The sequence below is a fragment of the Galleria mellonella genome, unplaced genomic scaffold (assembly GCF_026898425.1).
Source record: "Galleria mellonella isolate WM207_F2 unplaced genomic scaffold, CSIRO_AGI_GalMel_v1 utg803, whole genome shotgun sequence".
In the NCBI taxonomy this organism is placed as follows: Eukaryota; Metazoa; Arthropoda; class Insecta; order Lepidoptera; family Pyralidae; genus Galleria; species Galleria mellonella.
In genome coordinates this window covers 637,025-653,160 of record NW_026442160.1, presented here as the reverse complement: position 1 = coordinate 653,160, position 16,136 = coordinate 637,025, and the positions used below count along the sequence as shown (strand labels likewise).

At 37.8% G+C, this 16,136-nt stretch overlaps 1 protein-coding gene across 2 annotated transcripts in view; it reads right to left on the bottom strand.

The window, feature by feature from the left end:
• Positions 1-10: 10 nt before the first annotated feature.
• The window catches only part of LOC113522777 (neurogenic locus Notch protein), a 177,339-nt gene continuing 161,213 nt past the window's right edge, over positions 11-16,136 (bottom strand). The window contains exons 21-33 of one of the 2 annotated variants that reach the window (XM_052901833.1): positions 15,911-16,050; positions 13,332-15,613; positions 12,428-12,636; positions 11,894-12,094; positions 10,794-10,962; positions 9,561-9,765; positions 9,120-9,279; positions 8,084-8,207; positions 7,089-7,205; positions 5,906-6,026; positions 5,075-5,206; positions 4,523-4,627; positions 11-3,505 (exon numbers count right to left, since the gene is read on the bottom strand). In XM_052901833.1, the coding sequence (XP_052757793.1) occupies positions 3,315-3,505; positions 4,523-4,627; positions 5,075-5,206; positions 5,906-6,026; positions 7,089-7,205; positions 8,084-8,207; positions 9,120-9,279; positions 9,561-9,765; positions 10,794-10,962; positions 11,894-12,094; positions 12,428-12,636; positions 13,332-15,613; positions 15,911-16,050 (4,156 nt within the window). In that variant the 3' untranslated portion in view covers positions 11-3,314. The remainder of the gene's footprint in view (positions 3,506-4,522; positions 4,628-5,074; positions 5,207-5,905; positions 6,027-7,088; positions 7,206-8,083; positions 8,208-9,119; positions 9,280-9,560; positions 9,766-10,793; positions 10,963-11,893; positions 12,095-12,427; positions 12,637-13,331; positions 15,614-15,910; positions 16,051-16,136) is intronic. The other variant, XM_052901834.1, reaches the window with a different exon arrangement.

Genomic DNA, 16,136 nt, shown 5'->3' with positions numbered 1-16,136 from the left:
AACAACTGAATTATTTTTATTCCTTTATTGTCAGTTACCGGGAAAATATTTAAAACTTTATTCTCCTCAAATTTTAGATTCTTACAAAGAAATGCATTTCATAAAAATAATGATAAAATGTATTTACAGGCGTTTAAAACTAATGTTGTCTACACTAAAATATAATAGTTTAAATTACAAACGGCCCTATTCTTAGTCTATCTGAAAGGCACACATACACTGAAGATCATTTTGTTTTGTGCCCTTTTTTTACATGCATAATCAATATATTTTTACTAAATTTTGAATCACACATTGTACTAAAAACAGAACTACTGTTAAAAAATTACATTTTTAATATGTAACAATTTCTTTTTAACTAAAATAAATCTTGTAGGTACCATTCATTGTCGTTTATAAATAAATTAACATGTTTTCAAATTTAGAATGAATTTAATAAGTTCCATTATATTAAAAAAAAAAGAACAAACTGGCCTTACACAAAATAAACGTGTCATTTGTTTATAAAGCACTTCAATATTCATGTTGGAATGATTATGAAATCGGAATGTATTTAAAATTCGAATTGACGTTCGAAAACAAACAGTAAATTATTTTGTACCTGATCTGATAGTAACGTTCCTCCCTCTTTATATTTATTTATTTATAGGCATTTTATTTAGATAATAATGCATTTAAGGAAGCACGCGTTTCGCTTATGGTATCCTACTTAATCTATCCACTAGCAATACACAATTATTATCACTATTTTTTTAATCTGTCGACAAAGGGTACTAAACAGTGGATTTCAAAATGGCTCCTTGGCACTTTACGATGACACAAAAAAAAAATACATAAAATTATAACTACAACTAATACAACTAAGAAGATCATTCTCGTTCGAATTTAAATATTATATAAAAAAAAAACGATAAAAATACTATTTACAATAATGTTATCGTTTCACACGAAACGTCAGAAGTTTTTTAAACTTATAAGAATTAACACTAAAAATAATATCATACAAGTTGTGGAGTTCCGAAAACAAATTGAGCATTTATTGTGGTCCCAATAATTATATAGATAATAATAGAAAACTTTCAATTTAAAGCGATTATGGAATGATGAGGAGGGAAAAAATGTTAGAACACTTGATACGACATGACAAACTTATGAACATTATAATAGAAGGTAAGATAGAAGGAATGAGGGAAAGAGGGAGACCAAGGTATACAGCAGGCAGATCTTAGAAAAGATTGGTATCGTGTCGTATCAAGAGGTAAAGAGACTCGCTGAAAATCGTAGTGAGTGGCAAGAGCTCCACCGACAAGAGCGCAGCTCTTAAATAGGATAGATAGATAGATAGATAGATGGAATGATGAGATCTTACAAGTACAAACATCGTGTTTATTGGAAATACACAAAAAAATATTAGAGTTGGAACTGTTCATTTATTTTTATGTACAATTTTAAAAATAGAACTTCACTAACGTACTTAATATGTAAAATTTATTGCTTATTTTGATATAAAAATATCTATTTCAGTTGCCACCGTCTAATTTTATTGGAAGTAACATTGGAATGGATCGAACATTCGGAAGAAAACTTCTGTTTAAATTATTGAAACCGAGATTGGTGCCTTTGAAAACAAAAACTCAATATGATAAAATTCATTTGAAGGAACGAAATAGTTTGACTATCATTTCATATAGCATCAATCTCAGATCCAAATAGCTTATCCTAATTCTAAAAATACTGTGTCTAGCACTGATATTATATATGGGTTTTGTAAAAAAATACAGTGTACTTTTTTTTTAAATAAACATGCGTTTAAACATGGCTTGGTATTCAATTTCTTTAGTTCAAAGTTTAAAAAATAAAAACAATAAAATTTTCTTTTTAACCCATTTTCTATATCAGCTCTAGACACAGAATAAATAAATCTAAATACTCTACAGTATACATTACAAAAATTAGGCGCTAAAGAATCACACATAAATAATTTCCCTTCACGGATATTACGCAAAACAATCTCATATGCGAAACATTTCAATTAAAATTAAGGATTCAAAACACTGAGTCATATAAACAAGTAAATAAAAAAAAAACATTCAACAACAACAATTTATGTATCATAAAAATGTCAATAGTTATTAAAGTTTCGGTGTATTGTTCGAAAGACTATTTTTCTACAATCATAGACAAAATTAATATTCTTTTTCTACCATTTTTAAAAGAGGAATAAAATCCTGTCTCTAATAAAAAAAAAGTAAATAAGAAATCTATTGATTGTTCCATATTTTTACTTTTTGGCTGTTGGCTTTCGCCAAAGTCACAATAAATGAAAAAAAAAATGATTGTTCCATAAACAAACTTTCTGATTTTTTTTTATTTAGAAAAGTTAAAATACACCGACAAGTCTTTTCACGTGGCGAGATTATAAGTTAGTGCATCATTAGTGCGCTAAACTATGTTAATCTAGAATTCTAGAGTCATTGCTGTACAAATCAGTCTATACTACGGCACTCTAGCACCTTGAGATTTCTACGTGTCCTAGTTCGTTACTTTAGTTCTCTTATTTTTTTTTTTTTATTTTTATCATAACGTGAAAGGAATAGTCACTAATTACAATTCTTTATTTTTTTTTTACAGTCTAATAATAAAATCTTTTTTAAGTCAAAGAGGACTTGATACTTTATCTCATTTTGCTTGCATACAATAATATTTTTTCTAGTTTTAACTAGTTTATTTTTTATTGCATAATTGTCTCTTGTACAGTCTGCATCAAATATAGTATAATATATTTGAGAGTTGGATATCCGAAATATTTATTTATCAATATTCATTTATTGATGATACTAAAATTATTAATTTATTAAAATTCACTTGCCTGTCATTTATGGGATGACCTGGCGTAATATTTAAACAATCGTGTCATTGTAGTCGTGGTTTATTGGATGCTGAGCTGACTGTACTATTTATTCGTTCTACCATATCGGTAATAATCAAAAGTTCTCTCTCCAATAATACTTATACGCCTTGATATGCGTAGTTAATCACATAACTTTCCGATGTCAACCGTTTACCGCTAAAATATTACATTTTAAAGATACCGGCAAAAAACTTGAACACATCAATACCACGTGACTCGAGTACAAATTTTGCGTACAAACCCGTCATCGCAATTCATTGTCTATGGTCTGGTCTTGTTCGAATTATTTGCCGCGAACTGTACAAATCGCCATTAATATCTCTGTACAATTTTATTGGCGTACAGCCATAGTCCACAGTCAATTTGAACATAACAAAACATACATACGATATAACAAACTATTTTATATATAGATGGCTTCTGTGCCCCCTTTGTTGGTCTGTTGAATGTCGTTTGGCGATAGTGCCGCGCGGTCGGACCAGTCCGAGTGGGGGGATTGGGTTAGCGGCGTCTGGGGGGAGGGCGTAGACCAGTGGTCTGGCGACTCCGGCGACGGTGTGGGGAACGATTCTGCGATGTGCCAACCATATAGACCTGGTAAAAAATCAATATTAGATTAGATACAGAAGGTCTTATGTATACTTCGTCTATGGTATTACATACTTATAAAACCGTGATTTTTCCATAATCACAGTCATACAAATAATTTAAGATGTGTGCGTGTGACGAAACCAATTATTTTGATTTAAAAATTATCTACAGAATCGATTTTGATGAAATTTATATGGTCCCAATGTTAGTGAGTGAGATAAAAAAAAGAATTTAAATGGAGTTGCAACCTCCTTTTTTTAAGTCGGTCCAAAAATGAAAACGTTATTAAAGGTTTCATATTAACTTAGAGTGATAACCTGATCTGCCATCTGCATTTGTGTTTCGGTTTGAAGGTTCGGTTTAATGGGGGTATTATGGGCGAAACAGATTACTCTGTTATGTCCATGGTACTGCTCATGTCTATAGGCGACGGTTACCACATTCCATCAGTGGGCCGTCAGCTTGTTTGCCAATTTGAATTGCATAAAATTAAATCACTGACTATAGACACAATCTGGACCATAGACTTCACGAAATATACTATGAAGTCCATATTGCTCATGCATTTCTTTTCCCGAGCCTAGAGTTTTATATCTCCGTAGGTCTATTGCTATATGCTCTTGAAAGCGAAATATAATCATGCAAGCAGAAGTACTTAGTATCCCAGCGGGGGGAAAGGGATTGTTAGCAATAGAGTTCGACATTGCTAGCAATGTGCCCTATCAGGTCGACCTCCACGTGATTCCCCCTGGAAACCATCGTGAACAATTCTTGTTGAATTCGTCACGATGGGCTAACTGACCTGCTTCATCCTCATCTATCATCCCTCACTGGTTCCCTGCCGGTGTATACCATGAGCGCGGGTGGGGTTACCATTCCATTATCACCCATTAAAAAAAAAAGTACTTAGTATCTGAAGCACTAGTGAAGCAAATATGACCTTTGTATATGGGAATCTCTCTGGTAACTATTTTTTTTTCTAGAGTATAATGCAAAATCATGACTAGTACTTAAACTTACTTATGCTATTGAGGGCAGGATGCTGCCCACCTTGGACCTGTCCAAGCACAGCCGGGTGCGTCATCATAGCCTGCAGCTGAGGGTTCTGTTGTCCGTTCGCAGCGCCTGTTAACAATACACGCAAATATTGTTTTAACATTGTGTATTTTTTTTTTAAACATTTTGATAATAAATTTACCATAAAGCGATTCCCTACTAAGTTTCTTTTTTACTTCAAAACTACGAGAGAACTATATGATAAAGCTATGAATGGAGTTTTACTGTGTGACAGAATATAAATACAAAGATATTTACAGTTGAACCATAGAGCTGAATATTTATAATTGTTTTTTTTTTTTTACACAACTTAGAATGGCAAACAAGCTGACGGCCCACCTGATGGAAAGTGGTAACCGGTAACATTAATATAATTTAATTAATTAATATAATTTATTAAACTTTTTACACAACTTATGTAATTATCGTATGTATATGTATGTAGCAATCCATGGGATCCATCTATGTCCAACATCTTACGGCACTCCGTGTGATGGTATATTTAGGCTAACTTACTGAGATGCGCAAGCGCAGAATACGCAGCAACGTCGAGCTGATGCTGGTGCGACTGATGCGAATGGCGTAAGGCCGCCATGTGCGCCGGCGACGTCGGCAACGACGGCCTCGACTTTCCCGGGGATGGGGATCCTGCAATTTCATTATTCATTTAAGATTTATATATGTATAATTTTAAAAATAGTGGTAGCACTGTATAAAAAATTCTCTACTTATTGTCACGTCTAGAATAGACACGAGATAATGCGTTCTAAATATACAATATGTACTCAAATAGCTCGATAGCGCCATCTACCGCTCCCATTGGTTCCACAGAAAATCGGCGATTAGGCGTCATGTAGGAATGCATAGCCTAGACACTTAGCTGAGTGGTGACCATTTTGGTCGCATAATTCCAAATTAGTTATAAGACCAGAGGGAGATTTTGTACAAAAGTCGATTGCTTGGGTACCTCTGTCCTATTCGTGTTTCAACCGTGAAGCAGTTGTGTTTGCATGGCTGTGTTTCGGTTTGAAGGGTGGGATATGGCGTGAATTTACTGGGTACAGAGAAATAACACCTGAGTCCTCAGGAATGGCAACGCATGGAGGGTATCATGGGCAAAACAGTATACTCTGTTATTTCCATGGTACTGCTCATGTCGACGACGGTTACCACTTTCCATCAGATGGGCCGTCAGCTTGTTTGCTATTCTAAGTTGTATAAAAAAAAAAGTTTATTTTTATATTTCCTTTAAGTTTGTAATTATGTTTTAGTTATAAATGTTTTTAGTATATATGACAAATAATTATTTTTTGTTCGTATTGAACATATACGAACATATATACTGACCTATGTAGGCGTGCGGCGAGGTGGTGTGGTTGCTGTGCGTGGGCGAGTGGTTGGAGTAGGGCGGCGACAACGACGCGCCCAGCGCGCCGCCGCCGTACGTCTGCTGCATCGTCTGACCCGTCTGCAACGTTCACATACACTTACGATCGTCCCACGAATTATCCCACCGCTAGGCACTGGGCGTGACGTACAACAATAGACTTCTAATAATTTTAACGGCGGGGGGGGGGAGGGGAATAATAGGATCATATAGCCCCATTACACAATATACCCTATCAGGTCGACCTCTACGCGGTTCCCCCTGGAAACTATCGTGACCAATTTATTATTGAATTCGTCACAATGGGCTAGCTTACCTGCTTTTTTCTTCTCACCTATCACCGCTTACTGGTACCCCACCAGTGTATACCGATAGCGCAGGCGGGGTTACCATGCCTTTTTCACCCATAAAAAAATATTCACGTATTTAAATTTTACGTGGGGAGTGTTAATAATGCAGACTATCAGTCCCATTGCTAACAATATACCCCATAAGACTGACCTCCCCATGATCCCACTGGAAACCATCGTACTGAATTCCAAGTGTATTCATCACAATAAGCTAACTGACCTGCCTTTTCATCCTCACGTATCATTCCTCACTAGTGTTCCACCAGCGTATATAGTTAGTACATCCATTAAAAAAATTAACGTTACATTATGCGGGACCGTACTTTGATCGGAGATGGGGGCTTGGCTCAAAGATATAAATTTTAAGTTAAACTTTTAGAAGCACAACTGTGAAAACTATATCAAATTTCGTGCAACAGTTTTTGCTTTATGTCGCAACTAATATACAGACAGACAGACAGACAAAATTTCTAAATCTATTGTTTTGGCACCTATTGGTATAATTAAGGCCCCCTCATATTTAAATTTCTTAACTATCTCCTATGTACCTATAGATAGCGTCAATTACAACTATCAAATATAATTAAAAAAAAATCATATTCCTTTTTCGATAAGCCGGTACACGTGTAATTCATGTCAATAGGCGATAGCTTCCTTTTTCCACCAGGTTGACCGTCAGCTTGTTTGCTATTCTAATCGTCTTTAAAAAATCCTCTGATATTGCAGATAAAGAGTCAGTTTATCGAGTTTACCATCAGGCGAACCGTATGCTATGTTATATATATAGGCATACCTTAACGCAGTCCTCGTAGCTGGGCGGCTGTTTGTGCTGCATGAGCTGCTCAATGCCGGCGAACTGCGCCATCGCATTCGAATACAGCGACGTCGCGTCGTATGGCGACGGCATGTCCTAAATAGAGAAGGTTGTTATAAAACTATCATTCTAAGTATTAAGCAATCTATGATTCAGGTAGAGTAACCAGCAAGGTTATTCTGTTTCTGGTTACCCTGTTGGAGTCACAAAAAATCAAAGCAGCAAGTTCAAAGGACAAATGAGATTTTTTTTATTTTTTTATTTAAAGGGAATAAAGTTTATAAATCGGCCTATTTACGAAATAGGAGCACAATTTATGTTTAAAAACTATTTTATATGAATTCATACAAGGGGGTTTATAATGAGTTTATAATTTCTAAAACCTAACAGTTTTACAAATTATATTTGTACTAAAATTCTTTTAGAATTAAATCCGCCATGTACACATACATATATGTACTAATGAATAAATAAATAAATAAAGAATCCGCAAGTATGTACTAAAATTTAAGACGAAATAGGCCACTTTGTTGTCACGTGACATAGACCTGTAAAATTTTTAAAAAGTCATCATAGGTCCTAAGGAGACATGAAAAATACTTAACATAAAGTGAGACATTTATTTCAATGAATAATCTCGTACAGTCAACCTTTGAAAAGAAGAAAAATCAATAGAACAGTGGAGGATAAAAGGTAAAGAAGTAACTATTTTACATTAGACAGGTAGTCCGAATTGCAATCCAATGTATTCAAGTATAATCTTGGATTACCTATTCTAAAATAAAGACTACTAGAAAGTAGGTTACGCTGGTTTAAATACTTTTTTGTACACCAAACCGGTAACCACGGACGTTACATTCAGTCTGTGATAACCAGAAACAAGAAAAAAAGTAATCCGTCATTATTATTTTTTTGCTGGCCAGCAACAAAAATGCTAAAACATATAGTTTATATAATAATTCTAGGTGTTTTACCTGTAAATTTTGGAGTGGCGATTCAACAGGGCTGAGACTAGAGCCCAGACTCTCGACACTCTGTGGCACCTCTTGTGCCACTTTCTTATTGTTCTTTTTTACACTCGGCTTCCTGTTGATGTACCTTCGAATTATTATCAGATATAAACATGGAATCTGAACAATAGTATACAATTTATTACAGATAGTTGAACCTTTCGACTCGTTGCAATGACGAGCTATGAGAATTGTCGATGATCCCAGGCTCACAAGCGGTATCGAACCCTTAAGTCTTAGGAGAGATTTTGCCTCACTCTGCGTGTTCTACCGCCTGTACAATGGATATACTCAGAGGAATTGTTCAATATGATGCCCACAGCCACTTTCTACCATCGTACGGCTCGCCATCGACAGGGAGTTCATCATCATATCCTACAGCCTCAATAATCGCGTACTACGCATTTTCAGAGTTGTTTCCTCCCACGAACATTTAGGTTGTGGAATGAGCTCCCTGCCGAGGTTTTCCCAAGAGACTACAGTATGGGGTTCTTCAAAAGGGGGGTAAAGAGGTTTCTCCAGGGTCGGCAACGCACGCGTAACACTTCTGGTATTGCAGATGTTCATAGGCTACGGTAACCACTTACCATCAGGTGGGCCGTATGCTTGTTTGCCACCTAAGCGGTATAAAAAAAAGTTTATAAGTAAAACATCGTAATAAGTCAGAACCAGAGTCAAGTATTATTGAACTGAGTTATCACTGCTCAGGGTTTTGAACAAACTGTTTGCCAATTTCACGTACTTTAAACCTCATATATTGCCTATTATATGTGACATGGAGCTACTTCTCACGCATCGTTATTTCAAAGGACTAAGACATTAAGTCTCTGGCATCCAAAATTGAATTGGCTTCAACCTAAAGGGCTAAGTCCTTCTAGATCGAAACCCAACATACCTTTTACGACAAAAGTGAGTAGGAGTATGGTACCTACCCAGGAAAAACACAAAATCATACCAAACGATAAATAATTAGTAAAACGAATATAAAAATGTCTCTTACCGTCTAATCTGCGTGTGTTGTAGATTGTTGTTGTCATACACTTGGTCTTGCGGACTGTCGGGGCCGGCCTTTGCCCGAGGCTTTTTGGGTTTTCCTTTTGCGGCTGTGGCGCTGATCACTGTAGGCTGGCTTAGCAGCTGAGGGTGTGGGTTTGGGGATGCTGCAATGCATAAGGGAACATTAATATATCGTATTTTATTCATTGAAAGCACTTTGTTGATGATGGATTCTTTAGTACCAAAGGTAGGAATGCTACTAGCCAAGTAGCATTCTCAAACTTTTATGGCATAGTCAACCTTTTGGATGATCAGAAATCCTTCATACTGCTTCTGAGTTCAGGTTATTACCTGTTGCACTTCGACCTATCGAACTTTTTTGTACTTCCTTCTTTTATGTAGTTAATTTCTTGTGTATTCTGGTTTATTGTTGAAAGGTACTTACGCATGAGATGATGATGCTGCGGCGGTGGCCTTGGACAGTGCTCATCGAGCAGCCTCATAATATCGTCGTGCATCCTCTCCTGCGCCACGTCCCTTGGCAACCGATCCATATGGTCTGTAATCTCTCTATTCGCCATCGCATCGAGCAGTGCTCGGCAGGCGCCATATGAACCTTCCCTCGCTCCAAGGAAGAGTGGTGTTTCATCCTGTTGTAAAGAAGAATTTATACACTGATAAAATGTCTAGTTGTATACACTTCGTCTTCGCCCGTGGGCATATCGTGGTGCTGAATAACTTATAACCTTTTTCAAGAAATGAGTTATTAAATGCAAATAAAATTAAAATCCGACTGGTGTGGTGGTGGTGGTGGATATTAGGGCATTCAAACAAACTCTTCTATTTTATTGTATAAGTATAGATCTATGGTGGCTTAGAAGGTCACATTGCAAGGAGTGGAGATCCTAGTAATACCTGTGATAAGAGTCAATCACTCAAAAAATGTTCACCAAAAATTAAGCATTTTTGGAAGTGAATGTTAGTAGTAAAGGACAGACAATTATGGAAAAAGTTATAAGCGCCTCAAATCGAAATTTCGGCTCTAATCCAGAAAATCTCGAAACTCTAATTTTTATTAATATTTTACAAAAATACTTGACAGATATTTGACTACAAAAAATACTATATTTTCACAAACATTTGAACATATGACACATCATAAGTAGATACCTATTTCTTTTCGTTTAAAGACAAAACGAAAAGAACAAAGACAGTCCTAGTGTTGCAGGCGTCCATAGGCTACAGTGATCTTTTTTATTTTTTATTTTTATTTTATTGGCACATAAAACCATAAAAAACTTAAGTAATAATTACATTTGTGATTTGGCTGTGATGATTGATCATTTACTATCAGACGTGCTGTATGCTCGTTTACCACTTTTGTAGTATACAAAAAGACCTACATGATTCTTTTTCCTACTTATTTATTTAATACAAAAATTCACAGCTCTTAAAAACACAACTTACATGCTAAGTCTCTTATGAATACAGCCAATAACGGATTTTATTTATACAAATGAAAATTATAATTCTAAAGCGAGGTAGGCAAGTTAGAGTGGGTGTATGCAAGTATTATAAGTGCATGTATGAAAGAAACCATGTACAATAATGAGTGTCCATAAAGTCAGATTAATTAATATACAAAATACTAATAACTAAAAACCAATTATAAATGTACCTTATCGTCTTGCGCGTCTCTGTTCGCGCCGTGCATCAAAAGCACGTTAACAGCGTCGACATTGTTGACAGCCGCAGCCCAATGAAGCGCTGTCTTGCCGCTGTTGTCCGCTGCATTGATATCAGCGTCAGCGTTGATCAGGTCCTCGACCATGCCCTCTATAGCTAGCCTGTGAATTATAGATGAAGTATTATTTAATTGAATAGGAATTCACAAAATTGGCAAATATACCTATCTATTTTCTTCGCGTCTAGTTCCAAGCGGGGCAACTAGAAATAACTGAATTTTATTTCCTGGAAGGAATTGTCTAGCGAAAAGGCCGCCTTTTGATACTTAGGCCTTTCCATAGACTGTCATAAGGAACTGCCCCGAGTCGTCTGCATCCAGTGCTTTTGTATTACTTCACCTTAATTATTTACTGTGAGTATTTTTTTTTGATGTAACTAAGTATAAATAAATAAATAAAATAAGTCTCTGTTCTAGTACATTTTCTTACTTCATCCAGGCGTCAAAGCTTCTATCCATATATAACTAAATCTTTCTCTTAATCCACATATAAGTTGCCTCATTCAAGGCTCTTAACTCCATCCTTAGATATTTTTTTATACAACTTAGAATGGCAAACAAGCTGACGGCTCACCTGATGGAAAGTGGTAACCGTCGCTTATAGACATGGGAAGTACCGCGAACATAACAGAGTATACGGTTTTGCCCATGATGCCCCCTATGCGTTGCCATTCCTGAGGACTCAGGTGTTATTCCTCTATACCCTGTAAATTCACGCCATATTCCACCCTTCAAACCGAAACACAGCCATGCAATCACAACTGCTTCACGGTAGAAACACGAATGGGACAGAGGTACCCAAGCAATCGACTTTTTACAAAGTCTCCCTCTGGTCAAAGATAACACACGGTCTATCCAATCATAACTAGTTAGACCAGATACTCTCCGGTATCTGCATCATTTGTTTCATCCACCATTCTTCCGACATACTTTCCGCATGTCCGAATAAGCTGCGTAATTCTAGTATTTTCTTTCAAACCAGCGAGCTGGTACTCTCTCACTGATCTACTACAAGTCTCATTAATAAAACCTACCTAGCAGCCAATATGAGAGGTGTAGTCCCATCGTGCATTCTGGCATTCAAATTGGTTGCTCTGTTCCTGAGTAGTATTTGGAAGACGCCCATAGCATCAGCGGCGACTGCCGCGTGCAATGGCGTCCGTCCAGTGTTGTCTTGGGAGTTTGCGTCTGCGCCGGCGTCCAGTAGACGTTTCGCTGCATCGGCGCGGGCGTATCTAAAGGTTGAAATATTAATGTCAGAATTATTTATGATCGTCATATTACATTCGGAGAAGGGAAGGGAATTGTTAGCAATGTGGATAATGATCCCAATGCTAGTAAAATCTCCTGCCAGATTAACCGTCCCCTAGAAACCAATGAGGTTTATTCCTAGACAATTCGTCATGATAGGCCAACTGCTCTAATCCTGTTTTAATTTAAGAGGCAAAATTTCTTTTATCCGTACTAGAACAAATAAGCCCGGTAGATGGAGATAAAGTAGTCCCCTAACAACATTTACTGGATTAGCTAGATAGAGAACAAAATCTTATGATAAATTACAAAGATACCTTGCAGCTAGATGTAAACTAGTCTCGCCCGTCTTATCCATAGCGGCGTTCAATTGTGCGCCCTGTGCAACCAACTCCGATATGATATGTGCTGTCTGCTCGTCTTCAGCATCAGAGCCGGTATCCAGACCACCGCCGCGGACCGCGGCTACCATTAGCGGGGTCATACCGAGGGGTCCACGGGCATCTACGTCCACGTGACCATCGTGCTGTAACAAAAATGTTTCATAAATATTCACAATATAAATTTAAATAGAAAGGAAACTGATACGGTTAACAAAATTAACAGTCAACAATGAAATTCTTACCACGTGAACTTAGTTATGACAGAGATAATATAGTACTATACTAATAGTTATTTCTTAACATACTATCTTTACTACTATTACCTACTTAACATAGGAGATACCTTATACTTATACCTACCTAACCTAGTCTGGTTGGGGGAAAGGGGTTGTTAGCAATGGAGTTTGACAGCCCCATTGTTAGCAATATGCTCTATTAGGTCGACCTCCACGTGGTTCCCCCTGGAAACCATCGTGAACAATTCTTATTGAATTCGTCACGATGGGCTAACTGACCTGCTTCATCCTCATCTATCATCCTTCACTGGTGCCCCACCGGTGTATACCGATAGCGCGGGTAGGGTTACCGTTCCATTATCACCCATTAAAAAAACCTAGTCTGGTTACAAGATTTATTGACTAGATCCAATCTATGTAAACAAAAATTCATTTACTTTTAATATAAATGCATCCACATGAGAACAACTAGATCGAATTGACTCATTTCATTTTATAGTTTTTAATAGTCTGATTTTAATAGTCTGAGGTTTATATAAAAATAAAATTAGATAAAGAACCTGTTGTGTTAATCAGTCATAAATAAATAAAATATAACTTACTATGGCGGGTGGTGTCATCATGCTCGGCGGTACTCTAATGTCTGCCGCGTCTAGGTGCTGTTGTGTCCATACACGGGAGTCGTGACCAGCTTCTTCATAGTCCGTAATAACGGTGTGGTCTGACGCATAGCCACCTGGAGCTCCGTTGGTATCTCCAGGTCCACGTGCTCTCTTCGCTCGCGGAGGAACTGATCCATCGTCGTCTTCATCCGACCAATGTGGTGGCCCCATATGTCCCCCATTGATATCCAGATCAATACAGCCCATCGATCCTTTGTTCAATGTCCTCATTTCTTGTCCATCTGGCCCACGGCGTCGGGAGCGACGTCTCGAAGAAGAATTTGTACGGATAAATCCTTCCGGGAACCAAGTCACGCCTGCAGCGCGTTTCCTCTGAGCGGTCACTAATACCCCGATAAACAAACCTGCAAGGAGTACTAATATGACGCCGATAAAAACATATTTGAAATTTGTCGGAACTTCATCGGTCGGGGTGGTCACTCCCTTTACTTGAAAAATGGGGAAATCCGGTGAAAGTGAGTGCTTTGACGCTGTAGCAGCTAAGAACTCGGCTGCTTCCCGCGCAGAGAAGAAACACTCTGAACCAGACATAGTGGTGCATTTCCTGTTGTCAATTTCCAAATATACGTGTACTCCTTGCTGAGCCCTCTCAGTGTAAATTATATGATGTTTCTTTCCAATTTCCGTATCCTGAATACCGAGGTCCCTAGTCCCTTGCCACGGGTACACCATATCATTGCCAGAATGATCCTTCTTTATCAGAACTGTCGTTCGCAACTGATGGCCCAAATCTCGCAAAAACGCAACAGAATTTTCTTTGAACGTCTGCATGTCCATTAGTAATATGACAGACATGACTCCTTCAGCCAATTCTGGTGGTTCATTCTCACAATCTAACCCATCCCAATTACACTCAGCATTGTTGCATCCATAGTCACAGTGTCCGTTAGCATAGTGCTTCTGACAGTACGCATCGTATATAGGGTTGCATTTTTGCAAGGATTTCTCACAATCTCTGCCATCGAACAAACAAGCTTGTGTGTTACAGACTTCATTGCATTCACCGTTCATGAACACCTCCCAGCACTTGATAGGAGCTGTACAATTTGCCCAAGGATTCGTTATACCCAATGAACAGTCGTTACCATCGAATTCACAAGCGTAAGTATTGCATTCCTCATCACATCGGTGATCACCGCGCTTCTCTTTGCAACCTAATTTTACACAGTTTTCTCTTTGGAAAGCCAAGTCGAGTTCGAGAACCCGTTCGGGTGAGAGATTCATGTTCGGATTCTTCATTCCTGGTATTGGACTTCCGTAGCCTCCTCTAGCATGAGAATCGTGGATATCGCAGTTCTTGCCAGTCCACTGGGTCGGACAGTAACAAAGGTAGTCCCCAGGTTTGTCTATACAACGGGCTTCAGGATGTTTGCATGGATTACTAAGACACTCATTCATGGAATCTATCTCGCAATTTACCCCAGATAATCCAGACATACAGTCACAAACGTAATCTCCTATTTCCGATGTTCTACAATAACCACCATTCTGGCATGGATTTGAATCACAAGCGTAGCCCGAATGTTCGCAGTTTTTACCATAGAATCCTTCATTGCAGAGACATTCATGCCCTCCTTGTATCGCAGTGCAAATACCTCCATTTTGACAGGGCGAATTCGCGCAGAAATTCACTTTGGCATCACAATGTCTACCCATGTATCCAGTTTTACAGTTGCAATGATAATCGTTGACTAGTTGTACACAATCTTGAGTGCCTGGAGCCCAGCAGGGATTTGACAGGCATTCGTTGATATCGCCCTCACATCGTGGCCCGACGAAACCCGGAGGGCACTTGCACTCAAAACCTCCAACTCTATCAATGCACGTTCCGTTATTATGACACGCGTCTTGTTTGCAATCGTTCACATTTATTTCGCAGATTTTGCCAAGGGTTCCGAAGGGACATGAGCATGAGAAGCTGTTAATGAGATCGTGGCAGGTGCCCCCGTTCTGGCAAGGATTCGGCAAGCAATCGTTGACGTTGAGTTCGCAGTTCTGTCCCTGGAAGCCTTTAGCGCAGGTACATTGGTAGGTGCCAACGAGGTCCTTACAAACGGCGCCATGCTGGCAAGGAGCAGAGTCACACTCGTTGATCTCTTTCTGACAGTAGGAGCCGGTGTATCCGTCGAGGCAATGACAGCGGTGTGAGTTGCCAATGTTTTCGCAAGTGCCATTATTGCACAGCTGTTTCAGTTTGACACCTGAAAATTAAAATTAAATTAATACTGTTAAAAACTATTAGACTATCAAATAACTACTAAATCGTACTATAAAATTAAATGTTTAGAAGAGAATTTATTTAAACATACAACTTTTACTTATTTAATTCAAATGTTACATGTTTATTTGTTTTTACTTTATAGTAACTATTTTTAGTTGCAAAAATAATCTAAAATCAACGGCAAAGGTATACTCTAATTGTTCGTGAACTTTGAATCTAGTTTAGTAATGATTAAGTAATAATAATAATTAAGTATTAAGATTAATATTATCCTCACCTTTCCTAATAGCGGCATCGTTGCACGACACCATTTCGACATCGCAAAGCTTTCCGGACCAGCCAGGAGCGCAGGTGCACGTGTACTGTGGCCCCTTTTGGGAACACGTTGCACCGTTCTCACACGGGTCATTTTCGCACCTGTATAAAATTATTTATTTAGTATATAATATAATTATTTTTCAGCTATATACTCGCTTTTTAAATGAATCTAACTATTAAAAAGA